The 20,970-nt window shown below is 47.4% G+C and overlaps 1 protein-coding gene across 4 annotated transcripts in view; it reads left to right on the top strand.

Moving 5' to 3' along the window:
- Nucleotides 1-20,970, top strand: part of LOC114872458 (nuclear hormone receptor E75) — a 110,521-nt gene that overhangs the window by 80,039 nt on the left and 9,512 nt on the right. For 3 of the 4 annotated variants that reach the window (XM_029179667.2, XM_029179668.2, XM_029179669.2), the window contains exon 2: nt 13,582-13,670. In XM_029179667.2, coding sequence (XP_029035500.1) covers nt 13,582-13,670 — 89 coding nt within the window. Of the gene's footprint in view, nt 1-12,832; nt 13,210-13,581; nt 13,671-20,970 lie in introns of those variants that run through there. The other variant, XM_029179666.2, reaches the window with a different exon arrangement.

Genomic DNA, 20,970 nt, shown 5'->3' with positions numbered 1-20,970 from the left:
AGTGACCGGCCAACCGAGTTCACTGGCATCGGCCCTCTTCCAGGTTGGCTAATCTCGCGACGAACGGAGAACGCCCGCTCCCCGCTCGTTCCCGCCCTCGCCATCGCGCTCTTCTTCCTCTTCGCACGTTTTGCTCGTATTTCGAAGCGGTGCAGCGCAGGAGATTCCCTTGGTCGACTCGCTCGCTCGTCCGCTCGTCGCCCGCTGGAACAGTTAAGGACACGTTTTATTAATAGATTAACGAGCATGAGAACACAGGGAATCGTTGCCGCCGATGCCTCTTCCCGTCCGTTCGAGCGATGAGAATTTCTCGCGCCTCGAGAATCCTCCCTCGACTATTTAATTGGCTTCCTGCGGGATTCTTCGACTGTGGGATACGATGCTGCGAGAGTCTTAAATTTTCGCGTGCGAACCTGGACGCCCGATGCATTCCAAGTTCACGATTCGCTTATTTTTCTTACGATATTTCATAGACCCTCGGAGGAAGGGGTTGTAAAATATGACTTCGCTCATTTTTCAAAGGGATCCAGTCTTGTTTACGAATTTCATAGAGAATCGAGAGGTCGTCGAGAAAATATCGAAGGAATCGACGTGGCATTGCGTTAAGTTCGAAAGATGACCGATGATTCAGAACACAGGCCCGTAACGAGCCTGACTCAATCTAGCTCGTCCGATTGGCCGAGTGACGCAGAGGATGATACGTTGACTGGTGGTTCACGCTCTCGCAATCGGCTCGCACGCACGTGGTAGGTGTGCAAAGCCTTCCCCTCGAGATTTATCGAATAGAAAACAAGTGGATTCCCGGGATCGCGGTTCAGTAACCTGCTCGACGTCGCCGATAGATCCGCTTTAACGCCTATTTCTGTATCAGGATTTATTTCTGCGACGTCCGCGACACCCAGCCATCTCGTCGTTTCCACGACGAACGGATGTGTCAGATGGAATTACCAGATCACGTTTTGGTCAGATATTTTCTAACGTTCTTTCATTCAAACGAAAGGATATTTTTAGTACGAACTGACAGTGCTTTACTGAAGCTACTCATCGATAAAAACTCAATACCGATAAATGGATTAATAGTATCTTAAAACGCGAATAAGAATATTTTCGTCCAGTTACCGAGCGAAATTTTAACGAATAAGTAAACAAATAAAAAAGAAAATGTTTCTCTTTCGAGGAGAATTGTCTGAGCACTGAAGGGTATCATCTACTTATCAAGCAACAGGCAGCCACTCGAATCAAAAGTGAATTAAAAGAATCAGGATACAGACGGTATCAATTATATCTTAAAATATACGCACAAATTTGTTTTCTACCTAATTACTAAAAATAATCTCAATTTGAAATATCGAAGAAACTTGTCTGATCACTAACGATCTTATCTACTTGTCTACTAATTACCTATTGGTGCTTAAATTATTTATAATAGCAACGCGTTTCTTTTCTTAATTATTCTTAATTATACTTAATATCTGACGCTCGTCACCGATCACCCCCACGACAGTCGACCTGTTAAATAACATCATTAGACGACGAAAGACAAGAATACATAATCGTGTTCGACTACCTAATACTTTCCCAAACATTAGCGATCGAATGGCCGGTTGTTAGCATATTTTAATTGAAATCGTCATCGCGTCGGTGTTATTGACACCGAGTTAAGTCGGGTAACGCGACACGTTCCAAAGTACACGTGTCAACGTGGAAGCGTCCTCGAAAAGGATTACATCAACTAGACGTGCCAGGATATGGTCAGCGTAGCCGAAGATCGTTCACCTAGCAAAACTGCGCAGGTATACGGCCCGTGGCAACGAACTTTAGACGATGTGGGTCAGAAAAACAAAAGCAACTCCGACGCTCGAAAAACGTGTCTGATTGTCTGCGAAGATTTTCGAGCCATTCACTTGCGATTAATTGGAAATTACGTTAAAAGGAAAGAATGACTACGGAGTCTGATCGATTTCGATCCAGGGGGTGGTTTGGTAAAATAACAAATATTTAATTTACGCAAGCATCAAGTTGGGAATGAAAATTTTTGTCGTATGAAATGGTAATTTATTATTCGGTCAGTCTACAGTTATTTCAACCGAGAAAGAGAAGAAGCATTTTGACCAAAAATGTTTCTAATACTTTACATTTATGATTAAATGGGTAACGGAGCATTTTTGTTTAAATTACGAGGTAAGCGGCGTTGAAAGGATGAATACAGAGAGGCATGAGTCAAAACAACGATTGCAAATGAGCTGTTTTCAAAAGAACGACGTATCGATGACGTAGTGGGCCAGGTCGACGACTTTGTCATTCATACTCTTACGCAAGCGTGCGTAAGCGTAGAAACGCGAGAGTACTGTTATGCACGCTCATCGTCGGAATTTTATAAGAGACTCTTTCAGCTATGAACGAGAAACTTCGATGTCGATGCAAACACCGTGAACTCTGCTCTGATTAAAAAGTGATCAAAGAATATTCAAAAAAATTACGAAATCAAATATCTATTTTTCGAGCTCTTCAAAATTTCTGACTAAAGAAAGGAAAAATACAGAAAGAAAAACAGTCAGAAAATTTTTGAAAATGTTTTATTAATTATCGATTCCACAAAAATACAATTATTTATTACTATAAATAAAAATAATCAAAGGTAAAAAGGGAAAAGGGAGAAAAAAATGAAATGGTCGCCGAATTGTTCAGCTTTTACAAGAGCGTAAGCCGTGCTTTTAGCGGAAAGATAGGTTGTCGAGGTAGGAAACGGCGTCTCTTTGGTAAGAAAGGCTCTTGTGGCGGGAACGTGGTGCACTGGTAGTGCACTGGCCCAGGGTCGACGCCCGACGTCTCTACGATCGTTATGTCATTCATGCTCTTACGCACGCACGTAACCTCTCGCTACGCAAGCGTGTGAACGTGTGCACGCGTTCTAAGCGTAGAAACGTAGGAGTACTGTTACGCGCCGTGCATCGCCGCGAATACGACGAATTTTGCACCTTCGGGATTGTAGGTCGGACTCTGTACGCGATTTCCCGAGGAATTTCTTCTGGGAAACTTTGTTACCAGGAAGAATTTCCAATAGCATAGCGTCGCGGCTGAAGCGCATAGGTCAGAACATTTTTTAAATTTTATCAATGCATCGATGCACCTAAACAATGCAAGTGCAATTTTCATATGCATCAGGAGATAAAAGTTTGGATACAGCTGAATTTCTCTAGTACCATCATTTCCATAAGAAAATACGGTATCGAGATATTGGTAAAACGTTGAAAAAGAAAAGAAGAGGGCGAGATGAAAGGCCTGGAAGGATTCTCCACGCGACAACCAGGTGCGAAAGAGAGTAACCCTGAAGGAGAAGAGGTCTGCTCCTTCTGCGAGGCGTCAGCCTCCCTGCGAGTTCAAGGACTCGGTTACACGGTGGCCTGGGGTGGGGTAGAGGGCGAGAAAAGGAGGAAGAGGAGGCCGAGGAAGAATCAAGCGGAGGCAGGACGCGAGGATGTGCAAGGGTAAGCCGAGAGCGTTACACCTAGGTAGGGCATTGCACCGGTGCGACGGTGCAGTCGAAGTCTTTGGCCGACGTTCGCGGTGCAACTGCAAAGAGTTGCATTCGCGTAGCCGCGTGCAGTGACCCGCCCTACCGTTAGGACGGCCCCGAGGATGCGTTCCCCTCTTCTACTTCTTCTTCTTCTTCTTCTTCTTCTTCTTCTTCTTCTTCTTCTTCTTCTTCTTCTTCTCTGCTCTTCTGTCGCCTTCTTTCGTTCCTTTTCTTCCACCCGTTGCACGATGTTTCTTCCACCGCGGCTCTTTCTTCGAGTCTTCCACGACGCGTCTCGAACGTTCCTATGCACCTGGAAGCGAAACGTGTGTCCACCTAATGAGACAGACCGAGGTACGATGGATGCACCTAGAGCACCATCTACCACCGCTGTCGCCGGCTAGACGATTGTTCTTTTGTCAGAGATACGTGAAATGCGATTGACCTCGAGTTACGCGATCTTCCCTAGTTAGAACACACTCAGATGTTTATATAATTAAGAAATATTTGACGAGGATATGGCACTTTAATTAGCGATATTATTTCCTTTCATTCGAGTATCTCGGAAGGCATACGCTCGGATAAGAAACGCAACGGTGGATAAACTCTGTGTTTTATTTTCGATGAGAGACCCCTTCACGGGTTGACAACCCCGCGATATTTTATCTCCGTTCGGTGAATCGTCTCGGGGAAGCGTATGGAAATGACGCTTTCACGCGTCACCGAGCCTCCTATCGGTCGTCACGTTTCATCGAGGAGCAAAAATCACCCGTCGTGACTTTCTTCTACGTTTCCACGATGAAGATATTACTGACAATCCATTGCGATTTATTTGTATTTATTCAGATAATAACCATTTTCATCCGAGTAATAAATAAATTTCCATAATTGTCAAGGTAATTAGAATTTTGGAATTTTGTAATTTTCATAATGACCTCTTATTGTGACAGCATTCGAAGTGACGTGAAAAAGTACTGTTAGAGGTGGTCGCGAAAGGGTTCGCGATTTTTCCATACACAGCCTAGCAACCCTCTTGGACGGTACAGGTGGCACCGGAAAGGGTAAGGTGCAGCAGGGGCGGGAGGTGGAGGAGGGCAGGTCAGTGACCGTTTTCCATGCTGGTAGGGGTCGGCGCACTCCCAAGATCGGCGCGTGTGCACGTGCGTGCATGTCGGTGCAAGACGCGCGCCGGTGCAGTCGTTACACTCCCACGTCGCTATGCAGTCCCGTAACATTCGCGGAAGCCGTGTCTCTTACCCTCCTTCCGCCTCGCTCTCTTCTCTCTCTCTCTTGGATCCTCTGGCTTTATTTCCATCCCTCCCCAGGACTCCTTCTCGCCGATGCTTCTACTCGTTCCCTCGTTTACGCGTTCCATACAGCCCGCTTTGTGTTTTGCCTGGCTTTTGATGCACCCGTGACCGACCTTACCCCTCCTCGTCACCCTCGACAAGCCGAGAGATCTTCTCGTTCTTTTTTTTTCTTTTTGTCAACCCCATCGTTCAGAACTTTGGGATACGAAAGCTTCTAGAAACTCTTAGAATTTTAGGGGAGGTTTGAGAAGAGGTTGCTTTCGAGTTTGATCGGTTTTCATTCGTTTGAGAATTTTTCGTAGAATCCTTGATGAATTTTTATTTTAAATTTTCTTAATGAACTCATCTCTTTTTTTTCACTTCGATGCTAACGCCGTACTTCATTCTCTGACAGAACACAAGACGCGTGGAAATAACGTGTTCCGCTATTGAACGCAAATTTCACGTTTCCACTGCTCCGAGAATAATGGCCCTTAGATACAAAGAGCGAGCTATTAACGTTGCAGCGTTAACGCGATTTATTATTCAATCTTCCATTCTTTATTCTTGAAAATTCGTACGAATAGAGCGATTTTCATTATTACAAGTCTTCTGTTTCCTCGTTTCCGAATTCCAACCGCGAGTAGATCGGAGACACTTGTTTGAGAAACGTTTCGAATGAGAAAGGGGTATCACGATTTCTCGTGGATCGAAGATCGATCGTTCGAGGCCGGTTATGCAAAGGCCTGGTTAATCGTTTCTCTGGGTCAACGCTCCGAGGACGGCGACTCGGTTGCCGCTCATTGTCTCCGTCGTTGGCTCAAGGACCGAGGCTCGTTCAGGGTTTCTCGCGGTTCTGGGATCGATGACCGTCGGAGAGGATCGCCTCTCTTCTTCCTTCCTCTTTTTTGCTCCCTCTCCTGCGCCGCGGAAGGAGATGCTCGTTCTTCGGGATCGGATCAAAGTAACGCGGAAATCGAGCCGACACTGTCCTCCCTCTTGCTCTCGAAAGATTCTGCCTTCAATTAGGCATTTTTATGTTAACCAGGGACAGAAATATGCGCATACCATGAATGCGAAATGTCTTCTCGAATAGATTGCTCGATTTGCGAAAACGTTCGCGCGAGAAAGAGATTCTTTTTTTAATCCAAACGGTACCGTACTTCGATGATGATGTTCATAAAAAATAACGAAGGTTAACGAAAATGTTTCTTCTCAAATATTTATCGATAACTCGATTAGTTCGAAAAGGAAAGACAGAGAAGAGGAAGCTATAACGATTCATCACGTACGTCTAGACGGCCTTAAGAATGATCGTTGCCGAAATACAAGGTCGCCCACAATTTCCGCGTATAATCGTCCCTCGTTGGATTACCTAACGATTCAACCTTGTCAAAAGATTAATGACCACCGTGAATCTTTTGATCCTCAAGCTGGACCTACTGATTCTCTATAAATACCCGTTGCGACTTAAAATATCCAGGAAATCTGCTATTCTTTTTCCATCCGATTGAAATCAATCGTGAGACGTAACTTTCAACGAGAACAAATCGGCCTCCCATTGAATCGTTTCGAAACCTAAAGGTGACGTTTACCCCTTTACTTGATTTGCAATTTTTATTACTACGATTACGCGGCTTAACAGCGTTCAATCGAGGTATTAAAATGCAAATGTACTTTCGGAACTTTACCTACGCGTTGTCGTTAGCCTTCATTTTTTCTCCGCTCGCCTGTCTCTTTCAATGAATCGTCGAACCAATGGCAAAATTAATATACCTTGCTTTTATATCGGTCATATATCAGCCCTGAACCCAACGTCCTAGACCATTCAGCGAAGAGATCACTTAACGGTTTATTACAATTTACCGCGTCTATGAAGCATCGGTGCGTATTGGAAAATAATAGAAGAAAAGCGTGAAGAATCGTGGAATTCGGGAAATGGGGAAATTTGATTGTGTCCGTTGCAGGTAGTACCTGCGGAGGTGCGGTAATGCGATTAGAAAAGGTTGTTTGTCAGCGGGCCAACGTGATTAGCCGTCGTCTGTTTGCCTCCGAGGCAGGGATTATCCAAAACAAACGTGTCCGTGTTGGTCAGCCTGGAGGAAAAGGGAATCGTTTCGATCGAATCGAGGATACCGGCGCATTGTCCTGCCGGTAGAGTCCCTGCGGGACTCTCTACGGAGATTTCAGCGTAATTGGGAGACAATGAACGGCTCGTTACATTGCGGGAATCCTCGTGGGCGTGGTGGAACTGTCGGGAAGGGGTTAAGAAGTCAATCGGTCACGGAGGACTCGTTGGTAAATTTGTCGGTCGAGGAATCGGTCGAACGGGTAAGAAAAGGAGTAGATTTATGACCGCTGAGTCGAGGGATATTTTAATTAATCATTCTGTAAGTCTTCCTTAACGCGATGATTTTGTAATTAGAGCTTCGGATGTTTGCGTTTCAACGAGTGGCCGATCGTCGGGTTTAATCGACGCAGGAAAAAGCGGTTTACCGCGGACGTCCGCGAGACGATGAAAAGAAGAAACGAAGCGTACTCGCCGTAATCCGCTCGAACTGGCGACGACGCGAAACAGGCCACTTTGAGGCCGCGGCTACTGGCACACACGTTCCTTTCTTTCCTCTTCTTCTTCATTTCTGCTTAGTTTTTCTCGTGCTCTCCTTTTCTATTGACCGTGCCTCGAACTCGAATCTCTTTTTGCCGCTCGGATATTCGAGCAATGACGCTTTCGTTGAGAAACCTCATTACGTTGGAGTAATTGATTTATATAAGGTATTTCATATGAAAACAAATTGAGGTTAACAATCGGGCACCACTTGATTGAAAACATAATTGCTATCGATATTATTCCAAGAAACGATATTCGCTACTTTTATTAACCAGCAATCGATTCTTTCACCACCTGTTGCGTCCTTAGCTGCGATTCTGTACAAATCTTTGAAATTTACAATAACAAAATGAATCGAATATGTTTTTTTAACATTATCGGGCTTCCGAATCGCCCAAGTAATTCTGTAGCACGGCGAAAGAAAAATGGAAAAAGTAATTTCTCTGCTGGCGCCTGTGATTGCAGGTCGTCCGATGAACGACTTGCTTCGCGACCTGCAAACCGAGGTGGAGGCGGGCAAACGAGGCCGTTCGATCACCTTGTTGCACCTCGCGCCTATTCGTCCGCTAGTTTCTCCATTACGGTTTCGTTTGGCAATCCAGAATCGTGAAAACGTCTCTCGCCAAACAGATAAAAAAATTTCAGTAGCAACGATACCATGCTACAGATTCAACGTTCACTTTCTATATCGAAAGATCCTTATATTAAACGAGAAAAATCTAGAGCAACCAAGTTACGGGATCATTAAAATGTCCGATCGAACGAACGTTCCTTCCGTCTGTTTCGCTGCTAACGCGAAAGCGAGACGATAGCTCTTGATTTCGGATCTCTCGATGATTTAATTCCACGTCCAGGTCAAGCAACGAGCTTACCGAACCCGTTCGGTGCCGTTGACACAGATCCCGGGCCACTGTGGTTCTCGGACGAGATATGATCGGGGACACGCGTCGCAAGAAAAGAATTACGCCAACGGTGTGCAGCGTGAATCCTAATGGACGTGGAGCGGGTGCATGCACGTCGCGATGCAGCTGCTCCTCCACGCCCATTGAAACCTTCCCTCTTCCTACCCCTATCTTCTCATTCTTTTTCTCTCCATTTTAGCAACCGACTCGTTTGCGTTCAAAGAACTTGCGAAAATATTTTTATGCTCGAGATGAATCATTTTAATCTTATATAAAGCTAATACAAAAAAAAGGGAAGAAAAATAGAATAGTACCGGGTATTTATTCTGGTATGTAGCAACAAAGTAAATTAGGTTTAAAGGATGTTAACTAGCGAAGGGGAAGTGGTTGTCCAAGTAGATCGTCGTCGTCGATCGTCGAGCATACGGCATGCTGGCAAGTATATGGTTATACTTCCGCGGTGGGCGCTATAGGGCAGGCTATGGGCATAACGGTGCGCACGCCGCGTCACGCACATGCGTGTGTTGATGTCACTGAACCTGCAGCAGCAACAGCAGCAGCAGCAGCAACAGCAGCAATACGCGCGTTGCAGCAACGCAGCGGGTGCAGCTCGCAGACCGCAAGAACATCGCGGCACCGTTCTCTTTTCTGCACGGCCGGTGCACCTTCCCGAGATTACCACCTTATTATCGCAATATGTAATCTCTCGCGGCTGTTTCTCACGAAAGAACGGGCCACGGGACAATGGAGACCCGCTAGGGACTCGCACGAAGGACCTTGCTGTAATTACCAGACCTGCCGTGATTTATCCTATTAACGGATCGTTTTTCACATTTTCCATCGATCACCTTGAATTTCGATGATTCTTTGCGACCTTGAAGAAGCTGATCCTATTTCATTTCGATACGATAAGGGGATTTTGAAAAATAAATTCAACAAAAGATATAGTCATATAATTTATTTACTCAAGACGTAGAGTTTCGATAAATTTTTACAAAGTCATCGGTATAATGACTGGAGCATTCCAGTTACCAGGTGTCGATGATCTAGGAAGCTGCTGACGAGGGCAGAACGTCGGTCGGCGACCGGTCGTTCAGTGCCAAGGACACGGCAAGGTAGACAATAGAAGCCTCGTATTGCCGCGTGGAAACGACTTCTAATTATCTTCTAGCTCGTTACATTTTTATCTTCGCCGGTACACGCGTCGTTGCCCCCGCGAATGCAGACACTACGGGAAAAAGAGTTTTGCACGATTGTTACAGCTTTCACGCTTCTAGCCTAGCTACCAGCGAAACGAATTCCTTGCCGACGTTCACTGCTCATTGTTGATCGCATTGCTTTGTTCATTCCAAGTCGGCTGATAATGACTGAATCCTCTGTTTTCATACAGGAACGCATAAACTTCTCGAAGAAACGCATCAATCATCCTGGTAAATTAATTTCCTCGATGCATATCACATTCTGTTAGAGTAAACTAACGCGGCCGCCTTCCCATAAACGTGCTCGACCGTGAATCCTTCGTAATTAATTCTTTTAACTGCCGTTTAATCGACTGGTTCGTCCTGGGACATCGATCTTTTCTTTTTCCCCTTCGACATAACCAATCGATTACCATTCAATGCAGCGATGTAATAGACTCGATGTAAATACAATAAAATTGTTTTTTTTCTTGTTTTTTTTTTTAATTGGTCTTCTAGATTACCCTTCGTGGTTGATGTCCAACAATACCGACACGTGCGATCGCTTTAGCGCTGGTCGATTGAAAATAAACGGCACACGAGGGCCGTGGTGTGTTCGTTGCATATAAATGCGTATCGCTGCAGGTCGCTAGCCGATTTCAAGGAAACCGCTTCGTCTGACCTCCGTCACCGTCGTGCCGGCCATTACGTTCGAGGTCTGTCCAAGTTTTGTCGTCCGATACCTTGCCGTTCTTCGCTGGCAAGTTTTATGTAACGTACGATGAATCGTGTCAAAGATCAATAAAAAATTATAGAAAAATAATGGAAACATCGTTTCAACCCGTAAAAGGCAGAGATCGTTGAATTTCTTCGGGCAGTACGGTCGAAAAATCGATGCATCCTCTATCCTCGGTGTATTCTAATTGAAAACGGGCCGGACAGGCACACGATACGAGGACAAAGGAATAAACGAGCGAGGACAGAGAGGTAAAAAGCAATCGGCTTTCTGCGAAGAAGGTCGACGCGCTGCAGGCAAGGGACAGGGTCAGTGCTCGTAATAACGCTGCCATAAAATCATGAAAATAAATTATTGCGTAGATGATGGTGGACGTTAACTTGGAACCTTGGTCTTGTGACACCTTGTCGTTGCGACGACCGTTAAGTCGAGACTTATGCACACAGAGAAAGTTAACGTTTATGCGTTTATGAAGCAGCAATAAATGGGATGCCTGGTATAGAGTGAAAGAAGGAAAGAGAGAGAAAGAGAAAGAGAAGAAAAAGAAAAAAGTTGGGCGACGTTTAGGAGGTCGACCGACTGCCTGGCATGGTCAAAGGGTTGCGACTGGCAAGGGTTGAAGGGACTCGTGTTTGGGTTTCCAGTTTATTGTGGCCGACCCTTTCGCGTCCGGGGATCCGTTTTTCAGGGGAATATCGAGTTTCTGAATTTAATCTATCCTGCGGGGATATTTAGACTACACAATAGAGAGAGGACGCTTCCGGTCCCTTCGGAAGATACTCGTTCATCCCTTTCTTCTTATAAGGATGATTCAAAAAAAAAAAGGAATCTAATTTTTTGTGTTTGAGAAATCCTGAACATTTATCGAAGAATCGATGAGGCGTTCGTTAATTTGATTCGCGATGCACGCGTGCAGAAAATCGAGTAGGGCAAACGATCGACACTGCTACTACTCCATCAGCGGTAAATCGATGCAAGTGCATTCCGCGAACGGTGGCCTAGTCATGAAGGTGTTAAATGAACAGCAAATACCAACCAAAATCTGGAGATGGTTTCGCGTAACAAGAACAGCCGTGCCAGCAAGTTCATCGAACCTCCATCACGTTTTCTGCTTGCAACCATGCACGTGTCCCATTGTCCTTCGTATCGAAACTGGGCTCGTCTTATCGCAACGATGGTACTCTTGAATTTTGTGTCAGTTAGAGAACCATAAATCCATAGATCGATAGATACTTGAAGAATTTGAAAAAAGAAATGGAACTAAATTTTACTTGTGTAATATATGTCCAAAGTGCGATAATGAAATGGTATCGTTCCTATTTAAAAACTGAAAGGCCATTATGTCAATAAGAGAACCAGTAGAACCGTATATCTACCTGAACGCGTCCAAGTACGGAAAAGCCATTAGACGCGGTAGCAGAATAGGGAAAAAAGCTACCTGAGTCGGGATACCTTTTCGTCCTCTATCGATACGAGGCTACACTTGACCTCCTCTACTTCGATCAGTCCAGATCGCGTCGATCGTGATCGTAAATGTTGAAAACTCTGTTAAATGAGAAAGAAAGAAAAAAACACGTCGAACGGGTGTCGATTAAATGCGATCGAAGGAAAAGATGAAGAGAAGGCAACGGGACGGATAAAGACGGACGAGCGAGAAGCGGAAAGAAGAGAGAAGGAGAGGAAGCCGGCAAGGTTGGAAGGAGAGGATGAAAAGCAGAAGGCGAAACGACAGCTACGGTCTCGCGGTTGGCTCGAGCGAGAGGGCGCATGGCCTTGGCCGCTGCTGCGGGGTAATTCAGTCAAGGTTTCGGCCGATGAACTTCCTCCGATGGGAGGAAGGAGAGCCGGCCGGTAGAGGTCCGTACCTTTGGTGGGGATAACCAGCGACCAATCGGTGTGGCACGCGGCCCAGCGTGCGGCTCTCCGATTGGTTGGGCCCGTGACGCCGGTGCCCGGGCCCGCAGCCGCTTGTCAGTGACCTCCAGCATTGAAAATACGATGAACTCTCTCGGGGGGCTCTCTGTAAGAGCGCACGCGGTGCGCTGTGTGTCCTCTACTACATACTAGGTAGCCAGGGCGTAGACATTGTAGATGGTCGAGGCAGCCTGGCAAGCAGGCAGCCACATCAATCCCTCCCCTCCACCGGCTACGCTCCGAGTAAGGGCTGCACGGCCCCCAGGTAACCAACACTCGGCAGCGCCGAACTCCAGTCAGACCAACGCGAACCTCCCTCGAGCGAACACTTACTTTCACTCTCTCTTCTACCTTCCATCCGCGCTCTTTCGCTCGTTTCGATCGTTCCTTCCTCTCTCGCGCCTCGTGTGCAACCCTCGGTATAACACGGACGAGGTGTCCATCGATTGCCACAGAACGCACCTGCCCTTCCTTTCGGTAGGATCTCGTCCTTACCTCCGAGTGATCTCAAGTTCGAGTTCCTACATTGTCACGTGATCGTACAATTGTGTCATTTATCGAGTTACCTAGAGGAACTGAACGATCAACAGAGAGAAAGAGAGAGATATATATATATATACATATAGGTAGAAGGATTTCATATTACTTTCGGTGATGCCAATCAGTGAGTTTGTGATTAGCCAGTGATCGAGGGAACACAGTGAGAACTGATGTCGATCCTCGGCTCAGTGCAGTGCCGTGCCAAGTGGATGATACATCGAAGAACCTAGAGATTGGATTTCTGTATTTCGACATTCTTGGATTCGATCCTGTTAAACATGATTCTAACGCCGGACAGCAGCGCACAAGCCGCCACGATGGCTACATCACCGGCACCAGAATCACCGATCTCGAACGTGTCCCATGGATCCCGCGCGTCCAGCGTATCGCGCATGTCTTGCGTCTCTCAGGGCATGTCCAGTCCTTATCACGTGGCTCAGCTACCCCATCATCTCAGCCCGAACATGCCTACAATGGACTCGACCGTTTCATCGGCTAAACCTGAACCCGAATTGAACATAGGTACGATTCGGGATTCGTATTTTCGTCATCCAAAATAATAATCGAGACCAGCCAAATCGTTATCGTTCCTTTCCGAACAACGCGTTAGGGAATCTATTTAAATCACCGATTCAATGATTTTAATGGTAATCATTGAATCGATGGGTAATTGGAAAACGATCGTGTGCCGTGACAGTCGAGTGAAAACAGAAAGTTGTAACACCGCGATGCTGTAACCCGCCGCGAGAGAGGAGAAAGTGTTCTTCTTTCTCTCCCACCTTTCTCTCGCAGACGCGCGCTCTCCGCCACGTGGAGAGCAACGAACGCTTGTTACAAAGTTTAACAGTGATGTCGAGTGTAATTTCTGACATTCTTTTCTCTCTTTCGTTACAGAATTCGACGGAACCACAGTATTGTGCCGTGTCTGCGGCGACAAGGCGTCCGGTTTTCATTATGGGGTACACTCCTGCGAGGGATGCAAGGTGAGTCGACGTACAAATATCATTTAAATTCGTTCAATCTTTTTGGATCTGTTTTTCAATTCAATTTTTATAAATATTCTCATCCAGAAAGGTTACGAAACATTATCCTCGTGTTTTCGATACTTTTATCCTGAAACTTGTGGAATTTGAATTTGAATTTTCCGAATACGAAAAACTAGCTGTTTGTGCGGGATAAAAGGTATCGAAAATATTGAACCGTGACGCGATGTGGCCAGGAAGTGAACGGATCTTGAATGTGAATGTACGATGCGACCAAGGCTACGGAGAAGCTATCGACCGAACACGGCTCGACCTTGTGCACGCGGAAATCGCGAGACGGTTCGAGCTGGTCCTTGAAGTTTCCTCCTCGACACCACGTAGCCAGCCTTTTGCTCGTAGACGAAAAATCTTGCCAAGGTCTCTTTTCCTTCGAAGCCGGTTTCGACACGCGTACTACTCTCCATAAACGTTGAAAAGACGTTCCAAATATTTTCCACTTTCGTTTACCAACGTTCCTCTTGAATTTTATTCTTGGCACACGAAACTACCGGGAAAAGAGGCCGATGCGAAACGTCTGCCGGAAGAGGATACTCGGTCAGTTCACGATCAGATTTTCCCGGAATAGGGGAGTTAAAGAAAGGTCGAAAAGTTGGACAATAGCTTCGCGGGCGGTTACGCAAAAAGGAGCGGAAAACGTGGCGAAATTCTTTGGGGAAACGATAACCGTCGAGCATTGAAGGAAACGCGTGAGAAGGGTCCAGACAGGTAGGACACCACCCCTGTCTTCTTTAAACACAATTTTCGGTCGGTGGTTTTTCGCGTGGTCGAGTTTTACCGATAGACGCGTACAATGATGCACGCATCCTGTGTTCAGATCCAATTATTTTTTATAACATGACAGATAGGTTCGTTTCTCGAAAGAGAAACTGTTAGAAAGTTTCGTTGAAATTCAGCTAGAAGAGCGAGCTGTCAGTTGGTAAAAGGCTCGAAGAGTCTTTAATCCGCGTGAAACTTCAAATCAAATGTAAATCATTCTCCTCGAGACTGATAATTACGTGCCGCGAAGGCCAACGTCCTCATGCTCGTCATTGTGCGACTCGAAGGAGGCGGTTTGGCGGGGGCAGCACAGGCCGCGAATTCGTTTTAGGAAGTGGTAGAACGTTACCACCACCAACGTCGCTTCAGCCACCTCCACTTTGGCCAGGTAACACCGGGTGGGGGGGCTGTTACTCGGCCAGGTGTAGTAAATCGGTGCTTCGCTGCTCTCAGATCTTCTTCGTACGTCGACCCGATGACTTGCTTCGCTCTCTTCTCTCTGGTCTATTTTTGCATGCTACAACTCCTCTGATCGTCACTCCGAGCCAATCTTGTTCAGACTAATTGGTTATTTCTGAACCAAGCGCCATTGTGCAATAATTCGAGGGTAGCCCTGTTGACTTTGCAAACGCAGCATGACGACGACTTTCTCACCTAACTTACTCGAACCAAAGAATGGTAGAAGCAGTAGACACCCCGGGGTGGTTCTTCCGAGGCGGTCGTTGGTCAAACGAAAAGAAAGAGAGAGTGGACCCTGCGGGATCCCCGAAAAGCCAAAGAGATGATGGCGGCCGACCACGGGAAAGAGAAAGTGTCCTCCGTTTACGACACTGTTCGCTGCTGATCCCCATGGTGATCCCGAAAACTAGATCGACCAGCATTCTTCTGCAAAGATTTCTTTTTCCGTCTAAGTCGATTTTCTAATTCCAAGATGAACCTTGGGGTTAGTTGACCGCCTCGAATGAGGCTGGAGGTAAATGATATACAGTCGGGTGTGAAATAGAACCTAATCATTTTTCTTAACTAGGCTTATTCTTTACGTGCGAGGGTTTGCATTAGATACACTTTGGAAGGCTACATTGCCCTCGAGTGTAACGTTATTCAGGATCGTTCGTGTGGCCGTCACCTAACTTATGATTACAGCAGCGTGTAACGAGCGTTACGTCGAATGTGTCGACGTCGAATGACCTAGCCGCTAGCGGTAGAGACCCGTCTTATGGTACTGGAACAGAAAGGGACCCGTGGAAAGGGAAGAGAACGCGGAAGAGTGTTGGATATCTTTAAGACTAGGTCGCTCGGTCGCACTGCTGTTGGACTATTTCGCCATAGCACGTCGTGGCTCTGGCCACAAGCTACTTTTCCCCGGCTCCCTTCGCCTGGCATCGCGGCAAATTGAACGAAATTTCGCGGAGTTAGGGTCGTGGGAACACGTGTATTACCTGGATCCCCTTCGTCCGTACGATAACCACGCGAAATAAGTATCTTGGAGTAAATCGGTTAGTTCACGCGAACCTCGTGTTTTCGGGACGATGGGGGAAAAAAAGCGATGGAAAGATGGCGGACCGCGTTGTTCGGTAGGTTGCGCTGGCCCAGATCTCGCCAGGACGTTGCCCTCCATGACACTTTTACGTGCACGCGTCACTGACCTGGGCTCAGTTTTGCCGCACGAGAGATTCGCGAGACGCGATAAAAGGCACGGCACTCGAATAAGCGGTTCAATCCACGAAACTGATCATCCGAATCTGATCCCGATTGCACGCTACGGTTCAACGTCGATTATATCAACTAATTAGGGAGACAAATCTGTCTTGATAAGCGGTGTTTAAGGTAATCGGTCTGGAACAAAGAGATTTACAAACCCTCAACTTGGACTGCCATTTAGATCAGCCCAGATTTTTGTTCCTCAACATTTCCGGTACCTCGAATTTCGTTCGCAAAGCTCTCGTTAGACCTGGAACGTTGAAGTCGCAGTCTCCTCGAAAGCCACAGGGTGTCAGAGGGTAGCCAGGTCACGTTGAACGACACGATAAAATAGAGATTTTTCGTTTTCTTTTTTTTTTTCTACGTCGACGTTCCTCTTTAAATCTCTGTACCGGGACAATCAACGGTGGAGGTGCGCGTTGACTCTTTTTCCGGAGGGTTGAAACCAGGCGACCGGTGCATTAACCCTCCGGTCGTCGACCCCCGAGCCAGTTACGTCACACGGTGGTTCCCTCCTCCCTCTTCCCTGCGTTCCCCTCTCGACGTTTTCCCCACTCTCCTCCTTCACCTCCTTCTCCTCTTTACTGCCCCTCTTCTCTTCTCCTCTATCGTTCTCCACCTCCACCACCTCCTCCTCCTCCTTCTTCTTCCTCTCCTCTACCTAACCGTCATTTTTGATGTCGTAACGAGTCGTGATCTCATTTTCATTTGATTGCGCGGGTATTTCGGTGCTCGGTTGGGGTTACTGACCCCGGTGCATCTACTTTAGAATCGGGTCAGCCGCTTATTATCGTGGTAGGTGTTCGCTCGACGCGGTATCTCCGGCCGGACAGAGCGGGAGTGCTTCAAGATAACGTTGCCCCGCCGTGCGGAATCGAACGTCACGCTTCTATGCCCGATAAAGCCACCCCGTGAAACACGACACCCCGAGCTCGATTCTCTTCGAAATCGTTCGCTTGCACGACCAGCACGCGCACCTACAGGCATGTACGGGCTAACTGCTACTTTAGGGGTGAAATCATGGGGCGTCATAATTCTAGCAATTGCGATGATCGTAACGAGAATCGAGGTGGGCGGAGGAGCTTTATTAGATTTTGATTAGAAAATAATGCGAGTGGCTTTCCTTAGAGGGAAAGTGGTAGATATTTGTATGAGGCTTGGAAGGGGTTGTCTCTTCAGAAACGAAAGGAATATGAAAATGAATACGCTTTAAATAGGTTGGTAGTGACAAAAATTTATTAGTTATCAGATTGCTAAAATTGGTACACTTCATGAAATACCGCGATGACAATATAGAAGCGTTGCTATTGTTCATTTGACACGGTGCTAATGGATTCGATTAAGGATCTATGAAGCTATCTCGAGCTACGTGGAAACGGAAAATAGTTGGTGTGGTGACCTAGGCGATCGACTTGCCCGGTATCGATGCCCGGGGAATAGAGCAGTGAACTGTTCGAGGTCAAACGTGAGTATAAAAGCTGCTCGGCCAATGCAACCAGTTCTCTAAGTCTAAAGTAACATCATCGAAACGATTTATCGTTTATGCAATTTTGAAAGCTCGGTAAGATCCTCCGGTGATAGGGTGCAGATTTAAGAATTACCCCAACTCCCCCGGACCTGTAACTTCGAGAAACTTATCCCAGATTTGAAACAATTAATCTCTCCGCCTTCGTGGTTCTCAAGTTTCCAAGAAATCTGCCGTAGGTTCAAGAAATGGTCGATTTTCCTCGCGATTCCCCATGACTCGTTCGGATTACGTGGCCTACCGATCGGCATACGTCTCTGACCTCACCGATCCATCGACGCTCCGATAGAGCGAGAGAGAGGACAGCTCGCTCGTTGCGAATTCTTGGGGTCGTAGGTGCGCGTCGGAGCAAGCGCGCGCGCGCACATGAGCGGTTAATGCCCCCGAGCCCGAACGGAGAGTGTCGCGGCGTTTCGAGCGGAGCGTAGCGCATGCGCTTGCACGGGCGCGCGCATTATGTACGTCACCGTTACTCCGTTTCGTGTCCTGTCCTCTTCTCCCCTCGTAACCTCGGTATCACTGGTTGCACGTCCATCTCTCTCTCTCTCTCTCTTTCTTTATTCTTGACGCCTCTCCTCTCCTCTCTCTTTGTTCCTGCTTTTCCATCTTTGCCCTCCTCCATCCTCTCCGCGGTTCGCCCGCGGGAGCAGATACACTCACCTTCCCCTACCACCCTCAGGAACACTCTACCACCTCCCTCCTCCGCCCCCCCTTCGTGAACGATGCAGTCGCGCGCTCCGGTCGTTGCACCCGCGACCACGTCGTGTGTATATCCCACACTCTCCTTACCTACATCTATACGCGCCAGTGCACCGATACACATCCACCCGAGCTCGCTCCTTTCGCGGAAAATAAAAGCGAACCGGTGAACGTGACTCGGGAATTTCTGACACGCTTGCGACGTTTTCGTCGATGATCGGTCAACAGCAGAGGAACCGAGGAAATGACGATTAACTTTCACGAGCGGGGCGAAAGTTTTGGAGACGAGGCAGCCTCGTTTTCGGACGGTCCATAGGAATGCAGGCTACGCAATTATTGCACTTTCGTAGATTCAGAGATTTTTATAGAATTTATGTAATCCAAGGTTAATTAAGAGCAATTTGCAATTTGAAGAGATACCATTGTTAGAACCGATCGTAGATGTCACCGTGCTATTCTTCGAAATTAATCAAATAAATATGAATTAGCTAAAACGAAAAACTAATAAAAGTGGTTAAAACCGTAAAGGGTTAATTGGGTCGTGATTGAAATTCAGAGTAGGCGATGATTTTTGGGATGGTTGGTTTGGTATCGTTTCTAAGAATTTTTACCTTTTGTATATCTAAAAAATAGAGATGCTCGAGAAAGATCGGGACTTTCGACAAGTAGTATCTGTTTGCATTTTGCCAACACAATAGAGGCGCGTGCGCGAACGAACGTAAGTTAAGGCGGTACGCAAAGGTGGTCGCTCCCTGACCCGTGTCAGGGGGAATGCACAGTTTCAGAGATCGATGCACCGCATTCTCGCACAACCCCACCTCTGCCGGATTCCCGCCAAGCATAGGGTTCAACAGGGGTTGCTGGCCTCGTCCGGGGATCCGCGAGTCGAGCTCGCGACCGATAACGCTTTGTCGGCCGGTCTGCGATCGAATGGTAATCGGTTTTCTCGCGGCATGCGAAAAGATTCCGTCGCCTCGTTCGTTTCTCGAATGTTCGTCGCGAACGATACGTTGGAGAATTTCCAGAACGGGGACGAAATGGAACGGGTTTCGTGGAAAACAAACGGCGAGGCAGGGTTCATTGGCCCGGCTAGGCGGTAAGCGAAGGATTTCGAACGGAAAGCTGTCCGGTACGGGGGCAACTGGGAAGCTTAACATTGGCAACGCTGACAGTTCATTGACTTGCATCGAACGCGCGTGCACCGATTGACAGGCCGGGCGAGGAGGTGCAACGGTACATCGTTCTCTCGTTCTCTCGGCCTGTGCACGAAGTTGAGGTAGGCGAGGTCGCGTGTCTGACGTCACGGCAGAATCACTTGACGACGAGTGTCGCCAATTCCGTACGCGTACGTGCATACGCGTACAAACGCGCCTGCGCTCGCTTCGCATCGTGCTGAAGAAGATACGCAACGACGATCACCACGACGGCGACGACGACGACGACGACGACGACGACGTTCCACGCGTCGTTCGTTACGTAACTGCGAGCCGTGGGGTCGTTGACCGATACGCGGCCGGGAACTTCCTCCGCCCTGACCTACCTCTTTTCCTATTCTCAATTACTTACTGCTACGATGAAAAAAAAGAAAAGAAAAAGAAAAACTCGCACCGAGCCAAGCTTCTGTCTCTTTTGTCTCGGTCTTCTTACGCTGTTTATCATACGCATTCGTAATCGTGGACTTCGGTTAGATTCGAGTTCGTATCGACGTAGTGTTGGTCAACTGGGGGCAGGGGTTATTCACCCGAGACGTTTGAAAAGGAATTGTCAGCCGGCAGTTGGAAAACGGCAAACGAGCCTCGAAAAAAGCATAGGTGCATAGAGGTGCAACCCTCGAAAAATGGGGAGGGAGGCTGTCGGTTCCCGCGTTTATTCGTGTCGGTCGAGAGGAAGGGTCGTCTAGTATCGAGAAAGAGAGAGAGGCGAGGGTAGGGCGGGACAGCTCGAGAGGGTGGTTCCTTGCAGAACGCGGCACGGAGAGGAGGGAAGGAACCCGTTAGTAGAGCGCTCGAAGCGCGCGAGCCACTATGGTCACGCGTTCTGTTCGGTCGACGAAGACCGCGCGATATCCGAGGGTTTGCCAGTATGCGCGAACGGGACAGGGAATCGTGACGAAGAGAGAGAGGGTTAAGCTGGATGAGAAGGAAAGAGAGAGATAGAATAAGGGAGCGTGAGATAGAAAGAGAGAGAGGAGACGAGGAGCGCCAGTGCGCGCAAGGGGGACTCTCACTTTCACGCGGTGAACTGCGGGTGAACGTCCGGGAATTGGGTCAGAGTGTCCCCCACCTCAACGAGTCAGAGGCAATGTGCCGAGGCTCTATGCTCTCTGTGCTAGAAAGAGCCAGTCCACAGCCAAGCTCCGATACAAACGGTCGCTTCTTTTTACCCCCTCCTCCCCCTACCGAAAACTTGCGTCTCGACTCGCATGATATCGCACCGTCGAACAGTTACGCTCGATTCGTTGGTGAGTTTGGTGGTTCGACGACCCGCGTGCATCATCATCCATCTCTTATTATAGTCCTAAAGTGAATTGGACCTAGACTGTGACAAGGTTTTTACCCT

This window comes from Osmia bicornis, chromosome 11 (assembly GCF_907164935.1).
Source record: "Osmia bicornis bicornis chromosome 11, iOsmBic2.1, whole genome shotgun sequence".
NCBI lineage: Eukaryota > Metazoa > Arthropoda > Insecta > Hymenoptera > Megachilidae > Osmia > Osmia bicornis.
The sequence above is the reverse complement of the archived record's forward strand: the minus strand, read 5'-3'. Positions and strand labels throughout refer to the sequence as shown.